Below are 24,741 nucleotides of genomic sequence, written 5' to 3'. Positions count from 1 at the left end.
GCTCCAGTTATTAAAAAATAAAGAATAAGAAGAAGACATTAGTTGGTTTTTAGCCCAATTTGAAACACTCAAACTCAACCACTCGTCAAGCACTTTATTGATGGTACCAAAGCAAATGTTTTGTTTTCCTTTGGACATTAGACGTAATTAAGATATCTACTTTAACAAGTTGAGGAATGGTGCATGTGGTCATGTGGTGTCACTGAGGGACAAAAATAATTGTTTAGACATTGGATAAATGTTTTCTTATTTCTTCGATTGAACGGAATTTCTGGAGGTGCATTGTTTTGCTCACAAGGTTTTCAATGTTCTGCACACTTAAAAGGTGTCACTTTGACAAAATAAAATGTATTAGTATAATTATGAAAAATAATAATATGCGTTTTTCATAAATTTTGAAGGAAAAACGACATGTAGTTTGTTTGTTTGATATATATATATATATATATATATATATATATATATATATATACCATGTTTCAAATACCAAGAATAATTTGGTATGAGCTGAAAAATAAACGAAATTAATGAGTCTATTTCCTATCTTATTTAACGAAAGTATTAAATTGGCATTAATTTTTATGAAGAATTCTATAAAAACTCTACTTAAAATAACAAATTAAAATATGTAAATTAATCATTGGAAGTCTTCTTGAAATTTGAATGACGAATTGAAGTTCATATGTATAAGGTGCTTTCGTCTTAGAGAGAGATAAGGATCATTTATAGATAACTTGGACGGTTGTCGTGTATATATATATATATTATTTTTCATCATTTGCATCTTAACTTGCATATGTAAGAGCAAGCTTGGAATACAATGATATTCATTGAATTATCATTTATGCTCTCTTGGATATTGTAAACAAATTGATACTATATACAGTTGATCGAGATTGATCAGAACAACGAATGTGGGAAAAAAGGTAGGAAAGAAGAGATATTCAAATTTCAAGACTCCTGAAAAATAGAAAACAATATAAATGTCGAGTGAATCATATGCATTGTATATTGGAAAAGGAATCTTAAAAATTGATGAAATCTTTTATTATGACCGGGAAACTTCCTAGCTATGGCATATCTCTTAATGTTTTCCTTCTTGTCCTCTCTAAAGCACTAAAAAAATTCGTTTATTAATAAATAAAAATTATTACGTACGTGTTAGGATTATTTTTGTAAGTTCTTTGTCTAATAAAAATTAAATTGTCGATATATTAAAAGAAATATGATGTATTAATTATACTTATATTTGATATTACAATAACAAAAGTTTTATTGTTAATTGATATAAATTTTCAATATTTATACTATTAGTTTAACTTTCATCAGACAAATCAATGCTAATAAAAATAATTGTTAATTAATAAATAAATTTTTTTCTAATAATGACGTATTATTTTTGTGTTCATTGCTACTTGCAGAGTATAATGATGTAAGCAATGTTAAGGGACATATATAAATGAGTTATTAACAATTTATATTGCATGTGTTTTGTGTATTTTTAAAGGCTTATTTTTTAAAAAGAATTAAGGTAGTAACTTGATAATTATATTCCTTAAGTTATTTTTAAAAAAAGATATTTTGAGTAGCATTATAAATTTTAACTCATTTATCTTTAAATAAATGAATTTTGGAATATTAAAATAGAAAATATTATCTATTCTGTTTTCTAAATTTTTTTAGAATTTTATTTTCTTAAATTTTTGTGTTTGATTTTCTAATTTTAGTATTAAGTTTTTAGAAGTTATCATGTCATTTTCAATATTTTTCTCCACCCTCCTATCTTGTCTTTTTGCACTATGCTTGCTTGCCTATCCTCTCCAAGAATAGAGTAGAATCAGAAGACTTCTGCGACCACACTCACAATGTTGTGTGAAAAACTTTGATTTTTATTTTGAGTGTTTGAAAGAAATTGTTAAAGAATGTGTTCCTAGCACTACTTAAAAAATTATTATTGTCTTCAGCCAAGTGCCATAGTCATACTATCATATCATACACCCTGATTTCCTTATTTTTATTGCATCGTCTTCTAATACCCAAAACAATTATATAATGTTGAGAGTCTTTCATATTTGAAATTTACCCAAAATTTGCATCTTATCTGCAAGCCACATTGTCTTAAATATTCCATTGTCTTTCATACACCACATAGCAGAGGAGTTTTTACTTTGATCACCAATTGTTTATCTACAGAAGATTTAAATTGGAGTATTATAATTACAATGATAACCACTTCAATGATTACAATCATCTTTGGTCATAGATAGTCTGACACGTAGGAGGAGATAACAAAAGATGCAATGGTCCAATTTTACTATTCTTTTGATAATTCTCAGATATGACATATTCTTGCAGAATATTGACTGGTTAATGATCAGGGACGGATTTATGCGGGGGCTAGCAGGGTCTTCAGCCCCCCATCCCTCAAAAGCTTTTATAGCAAAGACTCCAGTAGACCTATCAAGAATGAACTACTAACTTGCATCTAAACTTTCTATAATTTCAAAGTGCATCTGCATGCTTGGAGGCTTATCAGTAAAATAAAACCTTTCTAATACTTTTAATTTTCCCCCACTCTTTGGGGCTTCAGATTCAAGCAGACGCAGCATTTTGTCCTTTTCGTTTCGTATCCAATCTCGCCGCTTGTCACTCCATTGTCTCGGAGTTCCATGTAGGATAAAACGGAGTTCAGAAGCTCCTTGCATGAGCCTCTTGGAGATTCTCTCAAACACATCATGGTTAGTTAAGTATGCCCCAGCAGAGTTGAGACCAACATCAACATAATGAATCTCACTAATGCTGTTCAGCAAGTCTTCCTTTGTTTTAGGTACAACATAAATCTCCTCAGATCCGGCGAACTTTCTGCCCATAAGCTGTCCCACATCAGGTGAATTCGCATTGGATCCAATATCTGAGAATCCAAGCTCAGTAACTATCTGGTTAAGTACAGCTCCACCTTTGCTAAATCCAAGGATGAATGTCTTGGATCGAGAGAAAGAACACGAAGGACTCAAGCCAGACTTTGTATCTACTTGTGTTCCTAAAATGACTTTTTTGGCCTGCATTACAAAAAATTCAAAATACGTAAAGCATTTGGTGCAAGTGGTAGTTACAAGTTGCATAAAGACACAAACAGAGACGGTTTTAGTTTTACTATTGGAATCACATAAGCGATATCTCCCATCGTGTTGCATATAGGTGTCATGCCTTTATATAGGATCGATAATTTTGAGAAGTCAAGGAGCTAGAACTATTAGGATATGTCATACACTTGCTAATGATTTTGTTTGGCCTCAAATAATTAGTAAGGTTAGATGATGAGAGTAACTATAAGGGTCAAGATGGGAATTAGAGGTGTGAATTTGTGGAGGAAATGATTTAAAGTAGGGAGAGAAGGGAAGGTATGCAAAAATTGTGTAGAGACTAGAGAGTGATTTTAGGTGGGATTCTCTGACTGCAACTGCAAGTCTCTATTTGCTGTGGTTTTTCCTATTTACAAACCAATAAATAAAACCTTTATCACATGAACATCAATATTGGTTTAGATTTACACCACCAATACAGATATTTTTTTTCTGCTTTGATTCTTGAACTATTCATTAAGAGCAGAAACATTACTTGGTTACACCCAATAACTTCCAGAAGCACAGTAGTTATAGTCATAGAAAAATGTAGCAATTTGTACCATATAATGGAGAGGGGTGGGGAGAACAGATCTTACTTCTTCAAGGCAATTAGATAAGAGTGAGACAGTTGATGTAGATGCTGGGAATCCATTTGGATGGTATGAACTTGGCTCTCCATATTGATTCACAGATGGTATGAAGTCTTTATAGACAGCGAAAGGTCCATTAAAAGCAGAAGCCTCAATAACCCAAGCATTGGTGAATGAACCGAATTTGGACACAATAATTTCAGATAGTTTTTGTAAATTTGATAGCCTCTCAATCACTGGGTTACCAGTCCCTTCAACTCGATCCCCACAGAAAAAGATGGCATTGGCTTTAGGTACCTGTCACAAATCATAAGAATTTTAAGTAAATAATGTTTTGTTTCAAAACAAGTCTAATGCATTTGTGGCAGGGCATCGGTGATGTCATGTTTCAAAGCATCCTTATCCATTGAAATAAAGCGGGAAATTCTCAATTTGAACTAGCAACCACATAAAAAATGTTCTATTTTGCATTTTCCAAATAGTGTAAACCATTATGCATAAATCCCACAGTTCACAAAATTCAACTACACTTCAGGTAATCAACAGAAGAAGCCGACTCCATGAGAAATAAAGCATTACTAAAAGATCAACCTATCAATGTTCACCATTGATTACTTACAATGAGTAGCAAATGATTAACTGATTTCTTCTCATGCACACACAAAAAGCATTATTAGGCCATGATATGATTCCATTTTCAGTGACTCCGTTACTGAAAGAAACTCAAATAACTTGCTCACATTCCATTGCACGGTTTTCTAGTTTTGTGAAAAACAATGCTAAGCTACATCCTAGACTATGATAGTTACAGTAAGAAAACTGATCCCCTTCTGGTTGATGTGAAGTAAAAGCTCTACTGTTATTTATAAGCAATGGGGTTCAACTTCAAGGAATTAACTTACAAGCAGAGTTCTGGTTTCAGGAGAAAGGCAGAGAGATGCCCCAACTCTATGGAATGTCCTGCTGTTAGGATGCAGTGGGACTCTCAAAACTCCACTCCAACGTTCCATTTACAAGTCTTGGCAGAATGTTTGGCATCAAGCACAGTGAATATTGGAAGTTGAGTGTATTGCATAGAGGGCATAAAACTAACAAGTCCAATATATAAATCAAGAGAAGCTCAGTTCAGACATAAATGTTTTTTTTTTTGTCACTTGTTAGTATCAGAAAAATTCATCACATTCTGAAATAGAAAGAAAAAGGCATTCTTCTAAAATCATAGGGACCAAGCACTTCAACCCAAGAAGAAGCATGCAACCATATGAAACAAAGTCTAATGCATTTTGTTTTATATTTGATGCATTCTAAAACATAACATATGGGGGGGGGGGGGGGTGGGAGAGAAAGTGACATATTTTGGTTCTACTAAAAGTATGGAGCCAAAGCCAAAGAGAACAAAATAAGTGGTTTTGCTTCATTTGGGTCTGTTTAGATAAACAACTTAATTAAGGTCTTATTGAATAACTGAATAAGTATTTATGTACAAGTTAATTTCATAATTAAAAGAAAAAGGGGTTAGACTGTTTTTCTAAAGGCTATATGTTGTTTTCATAAGTTATCCTGGAGAGCTTATTGAAATAGACTAAGAACTGCTCATGGATATATCATAAGCTATTTTCAAAAACTCTCAAACGCTTACACTAGTGTTTATATCATCATAAGATAAATCTAAATAAGCTATAAATAAACTCTTTCAAATTGGGTCATTTGGTTATTGTTCCAAATGATAATTGCGTACTTTTTTCAGAAAGAATAAAAACCTAAAAGAAACTGAGTTTAGTAATAATGCACTATCAGTGTACATTGCCATCCAAATAAAATCACCCTATATAAAATTTTTAAAAATAATTATAACAAAACTCAACAATCTTAGATTACATAACATTCTATGAATAGATGATAGTAAAAAAAACACCTTTATTTTGTCACAGCGTTCTAATTAAATTCAAAAGGTATGATGTATTTATAAAAAAAAACTTATCAAAAAACACTTCATCTTTGAGCCATAGAGCATGCACAGAAAAAACTAAGGTTGAATAGCTGTAATCAAATTCAAAGGGGAAACAAAAAATAAACATGATAGACAATGAATTAATATAATAATAAAAAAAAAAAAAAGAGGATCACATAAGGAACGCGACGACATCAAAATATAAGACCGACAGAATCAAATGCATCAACAAAGTGCCGACAGACAAAACTGAAAGCTGAAACTTCTGAGAAGTAAGACTCTGAAATTTTAAAACAAAAACTCAAAACAAAATCAGTGACAGAATAAAGGATGTGACTTACTACGCTTTTCTGATTCTCATAGTTGCGTTTCTCCCTCTGCTCGGGTTTGCGAGTTCTTCATGGTGCGGGTTTTGTTTTGGAGTATTGAAAGAAAATACCTGGAAAATGGGAAAATTCATAAATTTAAATATATAATTTATTATGAATTTTAATTATTTGTTATGTAGGATTAAAATAACTATTGGCGAATATTTATAGAAATTTTACTATCATCTATTCATAGAATTATATTATAGTGGGTGTACCAACAAATTGTTATTGATCCCATAGTGGATTCCTTAAATAAGTTGAGGGAAAAAATGGAGAAAACCCCAACAAAACTAATACTTTTTGCACTTCATCTACTACTTACTACACTTTTCATTGTTATTGTGTAGACACAATTACCCTTGATGAGTTTCAGCACCCCATTCCCCAAGTGTCTCAACCCTAAATGATCCTAACATCTCCTTGGAATCGCTTGCACCCTAGGACCCCCTTCCTGTTATTTCAATCTCCCACCCTTCGATGTTGCTTCCCTTGGTCATTGATAAGGGTAAATCCATTATGGTATGTTATGGGGTGGGTGTTTGGCTTTTGGAGAGTGGGTATTGGGTTCTAGTGAGGGTGTTCTGGAATACATTTGGATATGTTCAAGTCTCTTATAAAATATTCATTTCGTAATACACTTCTAAGTCCAGAAATATGTTATGCAATTGTTATTCTGTAATTAGAACTTTTGATTTTTTGGCTTTTAGAATATGTATTTCATAACACATTTCAGATTTACAAATATATTACAAAATGATTATTTTATAATAGACTTCTAAATCCCAAAATGTGTTTTGAAATATCCATTTTGAAATACAATAATTTTGATTTGTTATCTTTTGGAATAGGTATTCATGAACACATTTTAGATGTACAAGGAAATTATGGAATGAGTATTCTATAAAATACTTGTAAATCCTGAAACGTGTTCCGCAATACCCATCTTAGAATAGAGTTTTGAACTTTGTCTTCTGAAATACATTCTCAAATTGCATGTGTATTATAAAATATCCATTCCAGAACAACATTTTGATTTTTGTTTTTTTCAATCTACCCTCATCAAAACTATGCAAAGATGAAACAAAACACCCTCATCATTTCTAGAGATGACTTATACTTCCACCTTCAAATGCACTGAGAAGATATGGAGGGGATGACACAGAGAAAATATGGGGCATATAAGAAGGAAAAGAGAATATAAGGTTGAGACATTTGAGGAAGGAAGTATTAAGACTTATTAAGAGTAATTTAGTCTACATAATAAAAATGGGGCATATAAGAAGGAAAAGAGAATATAAGGTTGAGACATTTGAGGAAGGAAGTATTAAGACTTATTAAGAGTAATTTAGTCAACATAATAAAAATGAGAATTGCATAAAGTAAATGTTAGTAATACAAAATTAATGGATATTCAATATGAAGTATTGTTTTATTTTTATTTTTAAATAAGATTTTAATATTTTTAAAACAATTATCAATAATTAAAAATAATATTATATCATAATATATATTTTTTATTATAAATCTAAAATATAATTTATATGTTGAAACATAATATTACAATTTTTATCAAAAAGATAATATTGATTAGAATATAATTTATAAAATAGATTTGGTTGTGCATTGTGCTTAATAAAATATTAATTATAAAAAATATGTATTTATTATGTTAATTTTATAAGTTAAAATATTAGTTTTAAATGAAATTAAATTTTAAACATCCTAATTGGTTTTATTTGTGAATTTTTTTATAAAAAAATGTGAATATAAATAATTTGAATTAAAGAAAAGTGACAAAAAAATTTAATTGTAACATTTTAAAAATTAAGAGACTAAATTCACTTTACTTTACAAATTATTAGGAAACCAAAACTATTCATTTTCTTGAATATTATAAAGTATACTAACTAAAGAATGGGACTCACTTGTTTCACTTTCTCTAACAAATAATTTCTTTTTTTCTATGAGTATCTAACATAATTGCACACTTAAAACTAAAACAATCTCATGTTGAATCTAACAAATATTTTAATATTCTTTCTCCTTTGAATGTGATCTCCTACATTTACCCTCTAACTAGATAAAAATTTCTTGCTTAATTATCTCAAAGGTTAAATATTATTTTTGGCCTTTTATTTATTTCTTTTCAGTTTGGTCCTTATCTTTTTAAAAAAATTAATAAAGTCTTTCTAATATAATTCAAAATTATCATTCCATCAATGTAGATTTAATGTGACAAGTGAATCATCACTGAAATGTAATTTTTCATCCTGAAACTAGAGTTAGGTATACAAGTAAAGCCCGCAAAATAAACAAACCTCATCTAAGGGAGTCCGCAACCGTCCTGCATAATCATAATTGGTCGACCCGTAGATCACGTATATATAAAAAAAAAAATCCTAAATTTAAATTTTTTACCAGGTGGATGCAATCGTAAACAAAAACTGAGAGTAATAAAAGGCATTTTGAACATAAAAAATATAGCTATGAACTTGAAAATAAAACACTATCTAGAAATGTCAAAACCCATTGGTAGGGACAATAAAATGTACCTTGAGTTCCTATTGAAAAACCAACATCATCTCCTTAACGTTGGCAATGAAATTGCAATTCCAATAATATTCTCATTACTGCTCTTTTTGTTATAAAACTCAATATAGGTAGTTGTTTTTGGTTTGGGAAGTCTCAAACCTACAGAAGTGTGTATTCAGAAAATGAAGTGAGTGAGGTTCTCTTTGGTTTGTCTGAATAGTAGAACTCCTTAATCCAAAAATAAAAGGACTACGGACAAAACCTCTTTAACCCGCGGGGGAAACAAGACGGGCTATAAAGCCCACATCTTAAATGGTCTAACAATTTTAAAGCATATGTATTGTGCGGATTGCAAGTTAAACGGGTTGCCTGCAGGCTTAAATCCAAAAATGTCTAGTTCTACATGTAACTAAAATTTGAATCTTTCATCACCACAAAGTGATTGCGCATCATCTGTAGTTTCAATACAATGTACGCCAGTGGCCTCTAATGCTGGAATACGGGGTAAATATCATTTTGGCGTTTCACAATTTTATTCTTGAAAGATAAAAAAATCAATTTTAATTTATAAATGTTAAAAAAGTATTTGTTATCTTTATATACATGACTATGTGACCTCTAGATTAAAATGTTATTAAAAAAAGGGTTATAATTGTATTGTTTAGTTTGTGGGACTAAATTTTCCATAAATAAGTTTTATTTTTTAATACTTGATTAAGATTTTATTTATTTATTTTGTCTATATTTTCTCTTTTTCTTTCTCTTTTCCTAAATTACCCTTAGCCATGACAAGAAGTAGCACCTTGGCATCAACTCCCTCTTAAACGAATCTCAATCACGAGCTGGATGATTCTATTAATCTTGAATATGCTTTGATACCATCTTAGATTCTTAGAATGTAAATTTGGGTCTAACTCAACCCAAAATCTAACTCAAGGAGTGACGATTGTCTCTCACTTAACTCTAACTTGACTTTACTTTTAGTCGATGTGGGACTTGAGTTTTTCTCAATAAATGAAATGAGACTAACTCCAAACAAATTGACACCTTTAGACTCCCACATCAACAACCCATGCACCATCTGGCCATCATTGTTTGAGGAGAAGAGGATAGAGGAGATGAGATTCGCCACTGCAAGGGTCGAGCAACGTGATGTGAAGAGTAGTGAGACCAAGGTGAGGTTTCAGGGGCAAAAACATGGGAGGAAGGGGAGCTTGCGATAGCGGCAGAACTTCATTGTTATTTTTTCTAGGAACTTTGAGTTTTGAAGGCATGATGATAAGAGTTGTTTCTTTTTTGCTGTTTAAATTCTTAATTTGGCACTTGGGACCGAGTAGTGGGTACTTTGTCTCTGCCGCTCATAATTGGGATTGGTTCAAAATCAACAACCATGTTCATTGTGGATATGATATGCATGTAGGTGATTTTGTCATGTTTGTGTTTGACTTATCAATTACGTGTGTAGTTGGATGGACTGTTTTGTGGGGGCTTATCGTCACTTTGTTGGAAGTTACTTTTATCTCTTTCTTTTCTTTTATGGTTGCCTTTGCTTTTTATTTTGTTCCTTCTATATTATGTCTTGAGGGTTCACAAGTCTTGCTCGAACCTAATAGAACAGGAATTCAACTTTTTGTTCAATTTCAATTTTGTTCAGAACCTCATGTATGTGATTGAGGGATTGGTTGAGCTGAGGAGGTTCATAAGAGGAGAAAGAAAATCCAAGAGATGGAAAGCTACAAGAACCAGAAAGAAATTAAAATATAAATTATAAAAACTAAAAAAATCATTTTTAAACTATAAAAACTAAAAAATACAAATTAAAAAATTATAAAAAACAAGTGAGTAATTAAACCAAAAAATTATCAATATGGCAAACTAGTCCATTACATGGTAACCAATTTGAACATAATAGAGTGCCACATAGGTCGACCACATGCCACATGTCACGAGCACATTGAGTTAACAGGAGGAGAATTTGCACGAAGACTAATCTGTCGCATTTGTTTTGCATTTGAAATTAAATTAAATTTTTCATTTTTTTTAACAGTGTCAACAATTGATACTATCAAGAATACGCATCTAATATATAATTTTGGAATATATATATTCACCACAAAGTATAACAACGCAATTGAGGCAGCAAATATATCAGCATAATACAAAACAAAACAGTATATATAGCATTCAGCAACCGCAAATAAATAGCCGCACCACCATCTCAGCTTGTTATTGCCAACTCAGTAGACGATTAAATAATGGTTCAAGAAACACTATCAATTTCCTAAATTAACAGGTTTTCCCTCCTTTTTTTCCTTGTCCCTATCTCGCTTTGTGGTGTGACAGACAAGGGCAATATCGATGAGATATACTTGTCTGTCTGCAAAAGCTGATATCCTCTGTTGACGCATGCCATGAATAAAAGTCAGGCAAGCAACTAAAGAACCCATCTCCAATGAGCTCCCTTATCTACTAAATCTTCAAGAAATTGGATGCCGCCTCCTGCAAATTTGCCAAGCGCAAGCCAATAAGTCTTGAGATAGAATTTGAGGAAATTATCTAAATTAAAATGACAGCACAATCATATTCTAGCTTGAAATAAGATTTTATAATACCATGTCTAATCTCAGTTCCCATTGATAATAAGATTATCCCATACATAGTCAGCATCAAAAGGCAAAAAAATTGAATTCTCTTCCAATAAATAAAGGATGTGGGCCATTTGAGTCATAATAAGTTATACAAAACTGACAGCAAAATCCAAATAAAACCGGCTATAATCATCCACTGAAGATGATATGGACCAGTCAGGATTCATGAGCCAAAACATTCGGTATTGCATTCAGGTGACATCGTGACCAGTTTCAACTTGGAAAATCAATATTTATTGACAATTGATCAAATACTTGACTGTTAGAGAATGTTTTCTCGAATTACCTCTTTGGTCGGCTTCGATCTTCTTCATAATCCATCACTCCACCAGATTCAGAGCAGATCTCCTCATGCCCTCTGAAGTCGATGTCGGCCTGCTTACAGTGTGTAACTTCTGCCACGAAGTAAGTAAGACACGTCGACCAATATATTCCAAGCATAAAGAACAGCAGGCAACTATGTGTGTATAATTAGTCAGATACTTTTATATTATCTGAAACAATTCCAAATCCTCACATAGGAATATAGGATAGCCTTTTAAGTTGAATGCTGCACACAGAGCAGCTTATATATGGCTTAAAACTTAAAATGTTACAATGGATAAGCAGTTAAATAAGATTAGAAAAACAAATATTAGACAAGATAGGATTAGAAAAAATGGTAGGGTCCCCCATCTTAGGTAAATTAAGCACCTGTGAACAAAACCCATAGAAGCATGATAATAAAGAGGGTAGAGACCAGATAGAGGAGCCGAAGGATAGTCAAATAGAAATAAAAGAATACCAAATTATCAGTCAAACCACAGATTTATGGTGTGTTTGGTAGAGAGGAGAGAAATTTTGTACTTTTTTGTGGGACCCACACTTTTTACACTCTACTAGAATTCAAAAGTTTCTCTTCTTTTTCCATCATATAAACCAAACACATCCTTAGTCTATATTAGAATTTAATACATGACAAGAAACTATGGTGTTCATGTTTGTGCAACACATTGGCCCTCAAAGTTTAAGTCATTAATACCGAGAAAAGGGAACCATTTGTTCTACTATAATTTTGTTTTCCTCTTTCAAAATAACCTCCAGTAGAATAGTGTTAGCAATTTGCATAATATTCATTTTAAGTTGGAAAATAGTGTTGGGACGAGAGTTCCAGCTTGCACTACGCAATCACCGGATAATCAAACACCAATCCCAAAACAAGCATAGATACACGAAAGGATAAATGAAAATTTCAACACATTCAGTACAACAATGAAATTAGATGCAAGCATTTTTTATCACACATTTTCTCATTTGTATTTAAGAAAAAAAATGTTGTGAAAAAGAAAGGTATAAAAATAAACCAACCCACCTTGAAAATGGACTTCTTTACTTCTTCTACCTTCTCTTCCACATCCTTCCTGTGCTTCTTGTCAATTTCACTCATTGCATCAGCCCATTTTATCTTCTCTTGAATTGAAACAAGCATATTTTCTGATGTAGACAACCTACGTTTCCCAGTCATGAATTAAATTTTAGTATTTTGAAGAGGAGTCACATACCAAAAATTAGCACTTGGTAAACAAATACCATTACCAATTTGAGACATTCTGAACCAAAGAGATAAGAGAAACAGAATTTCCAAACACAAATTTAAGTATCAAAACTATATATATAAAATACAAAATTGTTACAAGTTGACAATATGAAGTTTAAACCAACTTCAACTGAGATTGGATGCTAAACAGACTTGGATATTTTTCTAAAGTGGTCATAGTACAACAATTCAAAGCTTTAAGTATTGAAGCAAGTTACACTGATATTCTAGTTGCCCAGTATCACTACCATGTTTACCTTCAAACATGGAAATTTCATATTATTTTTTCCAGCCTTTGGTAATTGATTTACTAAATAACAGACATATGACTACAAATAATCAAGCCCCTACGTGAAAAAGATATAATACCAGTTAGAGAGAGTCTGTATCATATTCCCTAGTTGATCAGGCCTCAAGTCCCTACCAGCTGCAAATTGGACCTGAAATCACTCTCAAAGATCAGGTAAACTACTACTACTCATTAAATGAAAATATAGAAATGGGTCAAAAACATAATTAAATATAATAACAGATGATAATGAGCTAGGACCTCAAAGCACCGCCGCAACTGATCCAACTTTCCTCGAACTATTCCCTGATGGGAGAAACAAAAGTTAGAAAAACATGTGTCATTCATCAAATATTTTATCCAGATTACCAATTTATTAATTTGACTATCCATCATCTTCTGGAAAAAGACAAGATAAAAAAAATAATATAAAAGGATAATAGCAAAAGGTTGGTAATCCTAACCATTAGATTTCAAGAAAATCAATTGTTAGGATGAGTAAGTCTTTTAAAGTTATTCTTGGAGCAAGTTGATCCCTCCTCTCTCTCTATCTCTCTCTCTCTCTCTCTATATATATATATATAGACACACACATGTGCACACTCACATACACACAGATATATATCAGAAAGTTAATTTACAATTCATAACGCATTTTATCATTACCACAAATGAAGATTAAGGATTAATAGAGAACTGAATGAAAAGATGAAAGAACATATGGAAAAGGCACAATGTATTAAAAAGGAATCGATCACATAAGAGTTACATTCAGATCCCTTTCAGTGTAAATGATTGAGTATATGACTACTGAATGCATAGTGTATATTCTGTTACGCATGTACTTTAAAAATGCACATTTAGATTTTGTTGTATGCTCCAGTTTGTTATCAAAACCAGATTATGTTGCCAGAATCAATCACAAACAGACTGCGTATGTGTATTACAATCATATATTTATGTAAACACTCTCTGGAAGGGAATGATGCCTACCGCATACATGCATTCATTAATTAGAAAATCTTCAAGCTCACGAACATTTGTCACATCTAACTCCTGCATCAGTTGGTCATAGGGTAGTACCTGAAATTTGAAAAACAATTGATTTTGTAAAAATTGATTGCCAATGTCAAAAGATAAGGACACTCAAAACAGCAAAAAAGAGCAGAGAAACCAGTTATATTATAAAATCCTATTTAAAGTGATGAATTGGATGAAACCATCCTACATAAATTCAAGAAAATGTTTAAAGCTTTAAACAACCATGGGCAAAACACCATATAAAGGCCATAAACAAAAATTAATCACATAATAGATCTAGGGGCAACGAGACAGCATTAAAGATGCAAGCATTGCAAAATGCATCAATGCAGAGGCAAAATACTTAAACAACAGGCCAAGAAAGGGGCTGCTACTAGTTAAACAAATAGAATATATACATTAAGAGGATGCAGGGCCTTTGTTTTTCAGCTGTCACAGAATTAGGCAGATCTGGTGGGAATCCCTGTCTTGGATCAACATGATGGGACCTTTTTCGCAACACCGGAGGCAGAATTTCATGCAGCACTCATTCTGCAATACACATCTTGGTATCAAGTCACAGAGATGGTTAATTTGGTGGATGGCACTAACTTGGAGTATATGGAACCATAGAAACAGAATCATATTTTCAAATGATAGCCCCAACACCAGTAAGATACTGGATGATGCCATTTTCTTTTGCTGGAGCTGGTTGAGGAACCTGGAAAAAGGATTCGACAATCCTTTTCATCAACGGTCAAGCCATATCAGAGAAGGGTTTTGTAATTAGTGGAAAATAGCTCCACAGATAGGGATCACCAATATATACTTAGAGTTTTGGTTCTCTAATCCATCATGATTAGTTTTGTATTAGGGAACCAAACCTCCACACGGGAGACTTCATTGGTGATTGTAAAAATCACAGTACGACTTGTACTGAAACTTATCTAACATATATTATTTTTGCGGATAAAAAAATATATAAAAATTAAGAGTATGAAGGCACCAAACGAAAATTTATCAAGTACCATGATAATTACTAAAGGGAAAAAAACACAGTTGCTTTTAAAGAACAAATACAATACATAAATTAAAAATATGATGGTGCCACAAGCAAATTTATGCCAAACCCAAGAGACCTTAACCTGATGTGGAACTCTCATGGGAATATCTCCCCTTTTCTCAAACAGAATTATTGTCAAAGAGAAATGAATGAAGGAATATAAAGGGTGGGCACAAAGCAAGCTCAAAAACAACCATGGGTGGAAACCAAAAGTAAGTACAAAAAAAAACACAATCTTATCCCAAACAACATGGATACTTCTTCCCCTTTCTAAGAAAAACCATAAATACTTAACAAGAAAGCATAATCTAAACAGTTATGACCATGGTAGTCAAAATCAAGATTTTATTTGAGATAGGAAAGGGGAGTATGGATCATAATTCGGGGGATCGTAACACGGATCGTAAGATCCTAAAAAACTTATGAAATTCATGTTTTTGCACATATACATCGGAATATGACACTTGAAAGACATAATTAAACTTCAATTCAACATCATAAGCAAAAAAGAGATGAGAAGGACTGCTGAAACTGAAAAAGAAAAGAGGAAATTGGGACATTGAGTGAAAGAGAACATATGAGTATCAGAAATAAGATTAACAGTTCATATTGTTTCTTGTTAATTCCATTAATTTGTAATTAAGAGAGTAATTTTCGTGGAGTAAAAGAGAGAATCAATGATTTAGCGGGGCGGTAAATGGGGCAATGTAATTTTCATTTTATGGTTTTTTGGGGCATGGTAAATTTTTAAGCGGAAAAAGGGGCAGTTAATTTTTACAACAGAAAAAGGGAGAAAGGTGTGGACCAGGGTCTTTTGGGCCACGAGTTATTATACCGGGTCACAAACCCTACCCACAAAAAGCCAAACACCAACTCACACAAAAGCACCATGCCCCATCGAGCAGCAATTTTCAACAACAATCCTGGACGATCCAACGAAATTGCGATTCTCACCAGACTGAGACTCGAAGATGGCAAAGAAGATTGTAAACTCATACAATCTTATGCATCAAATCACAATTTTGACTACCATGGTTATGTGATAGATGGGGGGAAAAGTGTATGCTAGTTGTCAATTAGTTAGGATAACTAAATGTTAGTTAGTTATAACTAACTATTAGGTAGTTAGAACTAACTGTAAGTTAGTTAAGAAACTATAAATAGTCAATTAGAGGTAAGTTAGAATGGGAGAGTAGGAAGTGGAGGGTGGTGAGACCTCGAAACTCACTTTGTATTTTGTCTTGGGTGTTGGAAGCACCACCATAATAATACAATCCTTTCCTCTGTTTTTGGTCCAGTTCTATCAACTGGTATCAAAGCTCCGATCTTGGAACGTAGAATCGTTAGTGGTGACGAAGATGAACACGAGAATAGAGACGCGCATGGAAGCCATGGAGAAAACAATAGAAGAGAATCGCAAAGCAGTGGAATCGCGATTGAGTTCGATCGAAATGATGATACAAAGGTTGGCAACGGCATGGGAGAAAAAATCTCCTACTACGAACGTTCACAATCTTTTCTTCTGTTTCTGGTCCAGTTCTATCATTATAACTAGCAGCAGGTTATAGGTATCTCAATTAAGGTCTTTGCACCACCCTTTAGCTGAGAGAATTCATTTTTCACCCAAAGACCCAAACTAAAACAAGTGATTTGAGACACCTAAGATATAGAAATCAACTTCCACTTATAACAAAACTGGTAACAATAAAAAATAAGCAAGTTATCTGGACTGGGGTAGGCCAGTTTCTGGCAGCTCTCAGATTAAAAATTAAAATGGATCAGAAATAACCCACAACCATCAAATCAAGCAAAAATACCAAAAAATGATATGCAATAACTCTACATCAATAAGCAATACCTTATATGTCTCAGCCAGTGTAAGAACTGTAAGTTGCTTAAGCTTGAGGATCTGATCAGGTATCAATTGTGGAAGACGGTCAGCATTACCTGGAGGCCACATAAACATTTTAATAAACAGCATTGTGTTATTTTATTAACATGCACAGACTTGCAAAGCAAAGATAACACACAATGAAATGTGGATAAAATTACAAACATCCCTAATGATACTATTTACAAAGTAGCAACCAACATGAGGTGAATATGTGAAAGGCTTCATATATCACAATATGCAATTAGTGGGGTTCAAAATTAGCAGGATATATAATATAATTGTTAGCAATCACAAACTGCAAAATATGTCCCTATGCAGACATGCATGCCTTTCCAACTCCACGTATACATAAATTCCTTCATGTTGACAATAGCAATGAGATGCATTAAGGATGTCAAGGTTTCAAAAATAAAAACAGTACTGTGATCATGATTTAAGACACAACAGGTCTCTTCATCTCCACATTAGTAATTGCAGCCGCATTAGTCTGCGGTATCTAGCATCACAGTGAAACACCAGCCACAACCGCAATTTAAAACCTCAAGACATCATATTTAGCTTATCTAAGTGAGGGGGCATACTTTAAAAGGAAAAATACGAGTCATAAAAATTGATTATAAAATCAAGGAAGTAGACTTAATTACTTCATAGTTCATTATACATGTACATATTCTTCCATACTACCATCTTACAAAGATTACAACTTTTTTTTTTATCAGCACAAAGATTACAACTTAATATCTCATGATCTTAACAGAAAAAATTATCCACCAGAAAAAGAAAAAAAAGAAGGGAGAACAAATAACAAATAAAGGCAAATTCATATGCTTACTCTTGTAATCATTCCATGTTCCATGTGCAAACAACCGAAGCATATCAAGATAAGCAGAATTCTCAGTTGCTTCAAGCTGCAATAAGAAATCACGAATAAAAAAAATAGTGGCAGACATATTAGAACTAGTTCACTAAACCAGCAAAAAAACAGAATTCCCATGTCACTTAAAACCTTTCATATTCCCTCAAAATTTTATTTCACGGCCGAAAACGCCTTAACAAAACAAATAATTCACAAGATATAATTTTAAAATATAAATAAATAAAAAATTAACCACCAAAAATAAAACATCCTCATTTTTACGTATTAAAAATACACTACTAGGGATCATTCATAATCACAGGAAACACAGTAAAATAATTAAAAAAAACAAACATATGAAAACCCTATTACTTTTTTATTTATGTGTACAATAATAAACCAGCACTCTTACATGAAAAGTAAGTCGATACAAAAAATTAAATAAAAATAACAGCGACAAACTGAAAGAGAAATCAGAAAAAATTAGGAGGGAAATAAATGAAACGTCGAGGGTGAGAAAAGAGGAACCTGAAGAAGATTGGGCAGAGCGAGAATCTCGGAGAAAGCGAAGAGCGAAGGGTGAGAAGTGGCTTCGACGAGAACGGAGGATAGTGCAGCGGCGTCGGAGGCCGCGGAGGCACGCTTGACGAAGTGGTCTATGAGCTCCGATTGCTTCTGCTCGATGTCCATCTTCGATAGCGAGGAAGGAATTAGGGTTTTCGGAAGGGGAAAATCGATTCGATTGAGGGAAACAAATAAAGTAAAATCTAGGGTTTTATGATTAGGGTTTCGGTTGAGAGGATTTGAAGAGATTTTTGTAATTTAGCGAGTTTTTTTTTTTTTTGGAGAGAGAGCGCTTTGTCTCTGATAGGTGAATGAAGGGTCTCAGAAGAGAAACTGATGTTCGTTCTGTTCAGGCTCTTATATAACAGGTGGAATCAAATTAGCAATATATTAATTTTGATTTGGATGAGATTGGATTATTTTTAATGAAAACAGTTAAAAAAAAGGGGGGAAATATGGAATATGGAATATGTTATGAATAATATTTTTATGATTATCGTGATTTGAATTTATCTGTTTTAATTTCCGGTCATCTTTTGGAAAGAATATATATATAATTATTATTTTTTCTAATCTCTTATGAGGTCTTTTTCTCACTTTTTTTCTTTATTTTTATGTTCTGAATTACATTTTATTTAATACGTTATTCCTGTGATTTTTTTTTCTTCCATGGGACATTAGCAATTAGTACCCTATAAGAAAAAGTCATATAAATAATTCAATTGAAGCAAGTTATTCTTTTAAAATTTATACTTCAAGGTTAGATTTTTCTTCTCTCTATATGGGCATTCTAAATTGCACCACTTAGTAAGTGGTTCATTATGTATTAAAAAGTTTTGGCCTTCAAATTAATTTTATACCCATTATAACATTATACATTTTTCGCATCATATTATTCTCCCTTCATAGATTTAAGCCACCTCCGTCCCATGCTTTTCTAGCACCACCGTGTGTTGTCGCCAACATTTCAGCTTCCCCATTCCTTTCTCTTCACCTCTTTAATTCACCGAGTTGTCTGCACTTTCGTTTATGTGGCTCCTAGATTCCCCTTCGTTGTCATCTTGATGCGTTGCAACATCACTATGTCTTATAGATTCACTATGCAGTCCTCTAAGTATGTCGATTGGGTCCTTCTCACTAAAAGATGGCAACAACGTTGCCTACGACCTCCACCAGGACTTCTCGTCGCAACGTCGTCAACTAGGATCTCAATTTTCTATTCTTAAAATTAACAATAGATCTAAGATCCTTCAAGAACAACATGACAAAATCTATCATTCTGATATGTTTTGATTCTAGGCCCTTATGGGATTAAATATGCTTTATTTGTTGCCTTTGATTTAATGGGAGACACTCAATTTGTTTTGCCCTTTCATTGTGTTGATGAAATCTAGCCTTGTTGACAGTGGTGAGTGGTGACAAATTGTCGGCGTAAGGAAGAGGGTGGAGGTGGCGGAGGAAAGAAGGCCATTAATGGTTGGGAGAACAAATCTGGGGAAAGAGATAGGGGAAAAAGGCAAAAAAAAAAAAAAAAAAAAAGAGAGAGAGAGAGCATCGTCGTTGGAAATCGCCTTTGGCGACAACTTGCGGCAGCTGACAAGTAGTTACTAGAAAGGAGCATGAATGTGGTAGAAAAGGTGTATGATAAGAGAGATGAAAGTAGATTAATCTGATGATAAATAATAATGGTTCATACTAGATGTGAGGTAATCCACGGAAGCAATGGTCCTTTTCTATATTTTTGGTTCATGTATTTGGTAGAATATTTGTATTTTATTTACATGAATTTAATCATTTGAGAGAGTTTTGAAGACTCTATCATACCAGAAAATTTTTAGAATATTTTTCTCTCCGAAAGTGAAAAAATAATACAAAAGTGAAAATAAAAGAATAATTTTTCTCACAAAAAGTAAAAGAATTATGTCGTAATGGTTAAAGCTTATGGATTTTATTATAATTTGATCTTGTGCAAGAGAAAAATATATTATTTTGAGTTCACATTTCAAGATAAGATATTTTATGTTTCTCTAATCATATCATTTATAACAATGATGTGTATAGTTATATTGTTCACATAAGTCATATCTTGATGCGTTGCAGCATCATTGTATCTTTGAAACAATATCAAATAAAAGAATTTAAAAATATTTTTGTAAAAGGTCTTGAAGACCTTGTCAATGAAAGAAATTTGAATTTTTGTTCTCACCATAAGTGGGAAAACAATACAAAAAGTGAAAAGAATTAATTATTTCTTTCTTACCAAAAGTGAAAAAATAATGCAAAGAGTGAAACATAAATAATTTTTCATTTTTAATTTATTCGACATTTAGGTGTACTGCTTAACATTATGATTGTTAATTTAATTTGATATGTTAATATGCATATTTTGAATTAATTTTTTGTCTTATAATGACAAAGCAAAACAATGAGCTTCTAATGAAAAATCATGAGTGTCACCTTATCAATTTTGCTCTATTCCCATTAGTTAACAATCATATCTAATTATTATACTTATAAATAATCTCGTAATTAGAGTTGTGGTTGTGGACGGGACATGAAATAAGTTTTAAGAATACTTTTTTCCCCTAGAAGTGGGAAAGTAACTTGAAAAAATTGATTATCTCGTTGGTGAGGAAAGTTTCAATAAATAATTTTACTTATATTATGTTCTTAAATTTACTATTCATATAATGTTTCGTGCTGGTATATTTTTTATGTTGTTGGACCTTATGTTCATTTTGCTAAGGCAATAAATATTTTAATAAGATTGTTATCTTTCAAACATATTGTTTTACACAAATTTATCACATTGATTATTAATACACCTTGCTTCTATAAAGAATAATAAATTATTCTCTTATTTTGTAATGCAAGAAGTCAATGTTAGTACTATTTCAGGTAGTGCATAATTGAAGCTCTGGAAAAGCTAATATATTACCCGGAGAAACAAAGTTACACATTAAAAATGCATTTTGTTATCCTAAGTCTCATAAAAACTTGTTAAGTTTCAAGGATATCCATCTAAATGGATACCATATGAAAACAAATAATGAACGAAATATGGAATATCTTTATATTATGAAACTTTTGTATTGGAAAAATTACATGTTTTTTTCTTATGCTTTGTACTATATGAATATTAGTACAATGGGAGATCATAATGTCGTAAATTAGAAGTTTATGAATACAAGATGTTGCTTGGCATGACCAATTAGGTCGCCGTGTGTATTATGGTGTAAAAAATAAATTAATGTGGACACCCATTGAAAAGTCAAAATGATTATTGAGTCCAATGACTTCTCATGTATTGTCTTTTCCCAAGGAAAGTTAATTAGCAAACAACATGTAATTTTTAGAATGAATGCACGGTGAATTTTATGGACCACCACACTCATCATATGAATCATTTAGATATTTAATGGTTTTAATTTATGCGTAGACTAAACGATTACTTGCTTGCTTGTTGTCAACTCATAGCTAGAAGTTTGCGAGATTGTTAACTTAATTAATTTGACTAAAAACATATTTTTTCAATTATGTTGGTGAATTTATATCTTATGCTTATAATGATGATTGATTCACATCACACAAATAAATTATATTTAGTTTTTCACTTTGGAATTGATTTTTGGTAAAAACCTAATATTTTTCATTTATTTTACATTTGAGAATTTGTGGATGTGTTGTATAATTTATTTGTTTCATCACCACACAATAAGATGAGTCATGAAAATATGTTGAGGATATATGTTAAGAACGAACATCCATTTACATGATTTAGTTTATCAATTGTCATTTTGAATGAGTTGGAAAAGAGAATAAGCAACTGAAAAAAAATATTAGTTGAATAAATTATCATCTTGATCCTCGAACAAAATAATGTGAGCCAAAAGTGTAAAAAAAAAATTATTTATAAAGTTTAGTCAAAAAAGTGGCTAAATCATATGTATCAATTGTTAATGTTCCAATAAATTTTGCAAAGCAAGTCTTAGACACATGAAGCATGGTAGACTTGTTGGTTCCAAAAATAAAATTCATCAATTAATAAAATGAGTTAAAAAGTTAAATGGTCAAATTAAGGTTATGAAAATCAGAAAAATTTCCTCTAACATTATTAATGATTTAGTTTTAGAAGAACTCAAATACTTTAAATTGTTGAAGATGAAGAAATCTAAATAAATTATGTCATAAATGAAATATGATAGAAACAAAATAAAGTTGACGATGTGTTTACATATAATATAGTGCTAAACGTAATAAATAATATTGAGGACCAAGAATCCAAGTTCTTAGTGATTGTCAACAAATAAATGATTAACAAAAATGAAAAGACATTACTAATGTAGAATTAGACTTGCTTGTTAAGCCAAGGGTTTTTTGACTTATAATCAATAGAAATGAAAGTGTAAAACCAATTAGATACAAATGGGTTTTTGTGCAAAAAGAAAAATGAAAATGGTGAAATTGTGAGATTCAAAGTATGATTGCTAAAGGATTTTCACAAAGATCCAATATTGATTTTAAAGAGACATTCACCTGTAATGGATACATGTAGTCTTTGACATTTAATTAGTATGATTGCTCACGAAGGACTCAATTTACATTTAATGGATGTTGTTATAACCAATTTTTATGACTTTATGAAAATTGACATTTATATGAAACTCCTCAAGGGATTAAATTGCCAAGTAATGCAAGTTCTAGAGAAGATTAGTCAATCAATTTAAATAAGTTTCTATATGGATTAGAACAATCATGTTGCATGTGGTATAATAATCTTAATGACTATTTCTTAAAAGAATAATTTATAAATGATTTGTCATTGAAAAGATCCAATTTTCCATAATTGTTGTTTATGTAAATGACATAAATTTCATTGAAACTCTTGAAGAATCTCCAAAAGTTATAGATCACTTAAAGAAAAAGTTTGAGATGAAATGTCTAGGAAGGACAAAATTTTGTTTGGGATTACAAATTGAATATTTAAATGGTTTTTATGCATCAAGATACTTATATAATGACTATGCTTAAAAGATTTTATATGAATAAATCACATCCATTGAACACTCCAATGATTGTAAAGTCTTTATATATGTACAAAGATCCTTTTAGACCTCAAGAAAATGATAAAGAGTTACTTGATCCTAAAGTACCATATCTTAAGGCTATAAGAACACTATTGTATCTTGTTAATTATACATTGCCTAATATAACATTTGCTATCAATTTACCAACAAGATATAGTTTTTCACTTACACAAATATATTGAAATGGAGTAGAGCATATACTTTGTTATCTTAGAATAACAACAAATATTGACTTATTTTATTAAAAAAATTCCAAGTCAGACCCTACTTACTATGCAAATACAGGTTATTTGTAAAGATAATTATATGCAGGTATTTCAACATGTACGGGAAAATTGTGGTTTATCTTCAAGAATATAATATAAACAATTATATGTGAAAATGATGTTGCGTGTATTGTTCAATTGGAAGAATGGTAGTTTTATTTTCACTCATAATCTCCAAAAGAATAATGATATAAATTTCAACAAATTCGTTTGTGTGAGAATCTACTAGATTTCTTTACAAAGTTGTTGTTAAGAAAGATTTTTGAGCAATTGGTTCAATAGATTGAACTTTGTTATCTCAAATATCATTGTCGACATGAAGAAAAGAAATAATTAGGTTTTATATTTTTTTTTCTATCATCATGATTTTGTCCCATTAAACTTTTTCACAAAGTTTTAATGAAGCACATGATAACGTGATGAAGAATGATATATATTTTTCTCTTCACTAGGCTTTTATCCCATAGGATTATTCTTAAATAATGAACATTAAAGGATGGTCGTTATGAATCTATGAATCGTCTATTTATGGTTCTCCATATCTTTCTTTATCTTTTATGATTATGGATGTTTTTATTTATCTTTTTTTCTGAATATCTTTTGTATCTTTAAATAAATTATTCCTCTTGAAAATAATACATATAATTATTATTTTCTCAAAACTTATTTGTTGAAATAAATAATTATTAACATAATGAACAATTTTTTTGTTTAATGTATTTGTCTAAATTATTTAAACTTAAAAAAATATTTTTTTTACTCATTTTAATAAGTTAATTATGGACAATTTGTTTAAACTTATTTATTTAAAAAACTTATTTTAATAAAATAAACAACTTTATATTTTTTTTGTGTTCGTTTAATTTCTCTTTATTTTAAGAAACAAATTTTATCTTATTAATTTTTTTT

The 24,741-nt window shown here is 31.4% G+C and overlaps 2 protein-coding genes across 5 annotated transcripts; both read right to left on the bottom strand.

The window, feature by feature from the left end:
- Positions 1-2,197: 2,197 nt before the first annotated feature.
- Positions 2,198-6,479, bottom strand: LOC100802273 (uncharacterized). 2 transcript variants are annotated; one of them, XM_014765658.3, is made up of 4 exons: positions 6,008-6,479; positions 4,618-4,803; positions 3,722-4,012; positions 2,198-3,059 (listed from the first exon to the last, which is right to left on the bottom strand). In XM_014765658.3, the coding sequence occupies exons 2-4, from the start codon at positions 4,723-4,725 to the stop codon at positions 2,475-2,477; spliced, it is 984 nt and encodes a 327-aa protein (XP_014621144.1). In that variant the 5' UTR covers positions 4,726-4,803; positions 6,008-6,479; the 3' UTR covers positions 2,198-2,474. The 2 variants fall into 2 exon arrangements, with proteins under 2 accessions (XP_014621144.1, XP_014621145.1); XM_014765659.3 differs by having other exon boundaries at positions 4,618-4,733.
- A 4,153-nt stretch (positions 6,480-10,632) lies between these two features.
- Positions 10,633-18,827, bottom strand: LOC100801739 (COP9 signalosome complex subunit 7). 3 transcript variants are annotated; one of them, XM_003542739.5, is made up of 9 exons: positions 18,444-18,821; positions 17,892-17,967; positions 17,024-17,112; positions 14,076-14,165; positions 13,344-13,388; positions 13,163-13,233; positions 12,569-12,704; positions 11,504-11,592; positions 10,633-11,068 (listed from the first exon to the last, which is right to left on the bottom strand). In XM_003542739.5, the coding sequence occupies exons 1-9, from the start codon at positions 18,603-18,605 to the stop codon at positions 11,047-11,049; spliced, it is 780 nt and encodes a 259-aa protein (XP_003542787.1). In that variant the 5' UTR covers positions 18,606-18,821; the 3' UTR covers positions 10,633-11,046. The 3 variants fall into 3 exon arrangements, with proteins under 3 accessions (XP_003542787.1, XP_006594348.1, XP_006594347.1); XM_006594285.4 differs by having other exon boundaries at positions 11,025-11,068; positions 11,504-11,609; positions 18,444-18,827; XM_006594284.4 differs by having other exon boundaries at positions 11,025-11,068; positions 11,504-11,612; positions 18,444-18,824.
- Positions 18,828-24,741: the final 5,914 nt, after the last annotated feature.

This window comes from Glycine max, chromosome 13 (assembly GCF_000004515.6).
Source record: "Glycine max cultivar Williams 82 chromosome 13, Glycine_max_v4.0, whole genome shotgun sequence".
NCBI lineage: Eukaryota > Viridiplantae > Streptophyta > Magnoliopsida > Fabales > Fabaceae > Glycine > Glycine max.
This window is presented reverse-complemented; position numbering and strand designations above follow the sequence as displayed.

Coding starts and splice junctions, on each gene's coding strand:
- LOC100802273 (XM_014765658.3), bottom strand. CDS start 4,725: ATGGAACGTTGGAGTGGAGTTTTGAGAGTCCCACTGCATCCTAACAGC. Junction 4,013..4,617: donor CTGAAACCAGAACTCTGCTT/GTAAGTTAATTC, acceptor GATTTGTGACAG/GTACCTAAAGCCAATGCCAT. Junction 3,060..3,721: donor TATCTAATTGCCTTGAAGAA/GTAAGATCTGTT, acceptor TTTGTAATGCAG/GCCAAAAAAGTCATTTTAGG.
- LOC100801739 (XM_003542739.5), bottom strand. CDS start 18,605: ATGGACATCGAGCAGAAGCAATCGGAGCTCATAGACCACTTCGTCAAG. Junction 17,113..17,891: donor AACATGGAATGATTACAAGA/GTAAGCATATGA, acceptor TGTGGCCTCCAG/GTAATGCTGACCGTCTTCCA. Junction 11,593..12,568: donor TAAAGAAGTCCATTTTCAAG/GTGGGTTGGTTT, acceptor CACTGTAAGCAG/GCCGACATCGACTTCAGAGG.